Below are 4,175 nucleotides of genomic sequence, written 5' to 3'. Positions count from 1 at the left end.
TTTTAATAATAATAATAAATTTAAATGAAAAAATTAATATCTACAGTAAGAATCTGGAGCCCAACACAATATAGAATATGATTATGATCCATAATTGTAATTATTTAAGTACTAGTTCTGATTGTTACATTCTTGCCTTGGTTTAATTTATAAGTGGCAGTTGAACAGGAGGAACATAAAAACAAAATGATACAAATAAATAAATTCACTGGCAAGTGAATAACGACACAATATTATCTAATCTAGATTTACTCTGACCTCAGCCCTGACAGGGAATCCGCCTTTCATTTTCGACGTCAGGAAAGCAATAAACGAAGGCTGAAACCCATCCTCCACCGCCGGCACCACCTTGAACCGCCTTAGAACGCCAGCCACCACCCTTTTCATCTGCAGAAACGCCATCTCTTTCCCCAGACAAATCCTGGGTCCCGCCTGGAACACCGTATAAGTATAAGGATCTCTCCCCACAAAGCTCCATTTTCCTTCCTCGTCTCTCTGCAACCATCGCTCCGGCTTGAATTCCGCCCAATCCGATCCCCATATAATCTCCATCCTCCCCATAGCATAAGGATGATACGTCACAGGTGATCCTTTCTTCACCACAGTTCCGTCCGGAAAAACATCGTCGTCCACCGCCCTCTTGCTGTCCACCGGAACCGGAGGATACAGTCTCATGGTCTCGCAGAGACAAGCATGTGTGTAAACCATGTCCTTAACTTCCTCAAGCACCGGCATATCGGATTTCCCTTTGATTTCTTTGAGAATCTCTTTTTCAACCTCAGGGTTCTGGGATAATAACCAGAAAAACCATGTCAGGGCTGCCGACGTCGTGTCGCGGCCGGCGAGTATGAAGCTGATGACAATATCCGTAGCGAAATTCTCGTCCGTGTGACCCGAACTCAAAAACCTCGATAAAAGATCAACAGATTCCAAAGACGATTTATCGGCCAGTTCCTGTTTCTTTTCCCTTACAAGCTTCATCGCAAAGTCACGGACTCGGTCGACCGCAGTCCTCAGTCTTTTCTCCGATCCCACATCAAAAAACCGCTTGATTTTCCAAGATAAACAAGAAAGAGCACGGAACCTTCTGCTACTTATATTAGTAGCATCTTCAAACGCTTCGGCAAACTCCGCCGACGGTAACAACGGCGAAAGACATGCTGGGTCAAACCCGAAGGCGATTTTACAAACGTTGTCAAAAGCGAATCTCTGAAGAATCTCTTGCAAGTCAAGCACGGTCTTATCAACAGTAGCATCAAAAAACATCGGAATCAGACGGTCGTTAAGCTCGGTATCAACAACGGTTTGGATAAATTTACGAAGAGACTTGGTGTTGAACTCGTGGCTTGCAACTTGTCTCTGAAACTTCCAGGACTCACCGTCGACGTTGAAGATTCCGTTGCCGAGAAAATCGAAGAGAACGCTGTAAGTGAAAGGGCCTTTCTGGTAGTTGGAGAAGTGAGTCTTGAGCATGTGCTGGACATTAGCGGGGTTCGCCGTGAAGATGTGACGTCTACCGAATAAAAGGTCGAAGGTGAAAGTTCCGGAGGGAGAGCTCTGGAGGATTTGCGTAGTCCATTGCACCCGATCTTCTCGATGGGATTTGATGGCCAAGGAAGAACCGATTATTGGATAAGATTTTGGGAAAATTGAAGGTGGAGTTGATTTTCTGGATTTCGATGATTTAGTGATGATCTTGAAGATAAAAAAAGGGAAAATGACGATAAACAATAATGCAAGTAGCTGAATCAACATCTTTGGTGGGTTTGTCTGATATGATTCCCAGAATGATATGCTTTATTTATAGGCCAAAACTTTTGTCTTCCTTCGACAGGAAAAACTTTCTAGAATGCTTTCTTTTTTCACAAATATATAATTAAAATGTTAGATTAATGTTTCACAAATTATAGAATTGCATGTTGTCTGAATGCAAAAAAATAACAAGAACTTGAAGGATCTGAAAAGAGTTTATGAACGTGGGAGAAAGAAATCAATTTTGTAATCGTACTTTGTTTTGTTCATGCGAACGTGCATGATCTGGAAGGCCTTCATGTTTTGAATAAAATTTCGTCATGAATTATGGATTTTTATATATATTTTATCATATAGACCTAAATTAGAGTGCATGACAACTACAGAGTCTTCAAGATGTTGACTATAAGTTCCCGTGGGGTGGGGAAACAACCTTACGGCTAAGCACAAGTGGGAACAAATAAAGAACGAAATCAAGGCGGTCAACAGGTGTTATAAAGAACGGGATTCGATCCCAACACATTCTGACTCACCCAATTCTATTAGATCGCGTTTTAAAAAATTGAGTTCGGATTGGGTCATGGTTATACTCGAGTTGGATTTAGTTTGAATTTAATATATTAAGGTCAGAATTTTGAAGTTTTTTATTATTGGGATAATCGGTGACGAATGGGTAATTTCTTTTAAATCCAATGTTCCAACGATTATTTTCAATTCAAAAAAGCTAGTCGTTTATAGCAGTTTGATAGAGTGGTATAAATAAAAGTTTTTGTTGGATTGATTTTTCATTTGAAATCAAACATTCTATTGATAATAAAAAAAAATTTTGTTGGAAATTTTGTGTTTAAATTGCCTCAAGAGAAGAAATGTTACGTCTTGACGATGTTTATATTTCGTCGACCGAGTTGACTACGGTAAATTTAATTTGTTTTTATTTTATTTAACTTTTGAAAAAATTATAGTATTAATAATAATTATTTATATAATTTTATTAATTAATTTATTTTTAAATTGTAGCAAGAAGAACGAGGCATTCGTCATCGAAAAATGATGAATGAAGAACCACATCAGCGGATTGTGATATATCTTCAATAATTCGGATTGTATCCAGCGACGTTTCTTCGTGATTTTAAGGTGTTGTCGGCACTGATATCGACGTTGATTTAGCGTTGGAGGCCCGAAACACATGTGTTTTATTTTCCTTCTGGTGAAGAGACGATAACATTGGAATATGCCACGTATCAACTTAGCGTTTCGATTAATGGTATGTCATTGGTGTTTCACAACAATTATGCGCGAGATGCAATTATTTATAAGTTATTGGGAAATGAGGCTCCAGTCGATGTCAATGATGGGATGCGAATGCGGATACGGATGACATGGATGGAAAGAGAATTTAGAGTAGATGGACAATCAACGGAGCAAGAGGTGAAATATGCAGCCCGAACATATCTTATGACGTTGATTGGAGGGACTTGCTACCGGATAAATCGAATAATTTGGTGCACACCCAATATCTTCTGGTATTGGAGGATTTCCTTGTATGCCGCCAATATAGTTGGGGTTATGCAATTTTGGCTTTTTTTGTATCGTGAACTGTATAAGGCGACCATAGTGGTTATAGGAAAAACCAGATGTAGCGGGTTGTTTAGTTTTGCTCCAATTATGGGTGTGGTATCGTCTCCCGTTTTTTACGTCTATTACATCCGCTCTTATAGAGTTTCCTCTCGTCACAAGTTAAATTCCTATATTTTAAAATATTTATTGAAATATTTTTAAAATGATAATAAATAATGTAGTTGTTGTTTTTTGTTTAGATGGCGACACAGAATAACCGATACAAAATTGTCTGGTGCAACCAAAGTAGATATCCGGATGAGGATCGATATCGCCAGTAAATATGCAGTAAATATTAATAATTTTTACATTAACATTGAAATTTGTAATATTAATTCTTTAATTATACTAACATAATAATTTTGACAGTTTAATTGGTTGTCGTATTGTGCGTCGGAGATCCAAAGGTGTCTACCGCCATTTTTCTTTGAAGAAGCGGAGATATGGTGTGCCATAACACCATTGCTCCATTTTGCAATTGTTGAGATCCATACCGCCAATAAAGTTTTGCAACAATTTGAGTTTCACCAACCGATGGAAATGTTCATATATAACATGAACGAGTTCCATAAAATAGATGCGCGCGAAAAGTATATGGAAGATTGGCCGAGGAAGCATGCTATATTCATACAACAATGTCATGAGAGGCATTTACATTTGCTTAATCGTTCTGATGTTCAACCCAAAGATTTTGATTTCACATTTTCTCTCTACTTCCAAAATTATGAAACAAATAGGAAACCATATTTGACAACGCCGGATGATCGGTCAAAATGGGAGGAAATTAAGGCAAAATATGCAAAAAA

General features: G+C 38.2%; 1 protein-coding gene across 1 annotated transcript; it reads right to left on the bottom strand.

Moving 5' to 3' along the window:
* Positions 1-237: 237 nt before the first annotated feature.
* LOC120153204 (cytochrome P450 94A1-like) lies at positions 238-1,755 on the bottom strand. Its single transcript, XM_039165205.1, has one exon. It carries the CDS (start codon positions 1,753-1,755, stop codon positions 238-240), a length of 1,518 nt encoding a protein of 505 aa, XP_039021136.1.
* Between the last annotated feature and the right edge of the window lie 2,420 nt (positions 1,756-4,175).

This window comes from Hibiscus syriacus, unplaced genomic scaffold (assembly GCF_006381635.1).
Source record: "Hibiscus syriacus cultivar Baekdansim isolate YM2019G1 unplaced genomic scaffold, ASM638163v2 tig00111099_pilon, whole genome shotgun sequence".
Taxonomy (NCBI): Eukaryota; Viridiplantae; Streptophyta; class Magnoliopsida; order Malvales; family Malvaceae; genus Hibiscus; species Hibiscus syriacus.
The sequence above is the reverse complement of the archived record's forward strand: the minus strand, read 5'-3'. Positions and strand labels throughout refer to the sequence as shown.

Bases quoted from the DNA above. Each gene is read 5' to 3' on its own strand.
- LOC120153204 (XM_039165205.1), bottom strand. From the start codon at position 1,755: ATGTTGATTCAGCTACTTGCATTATTGTTTATCGTCATTTTCCCTTTT.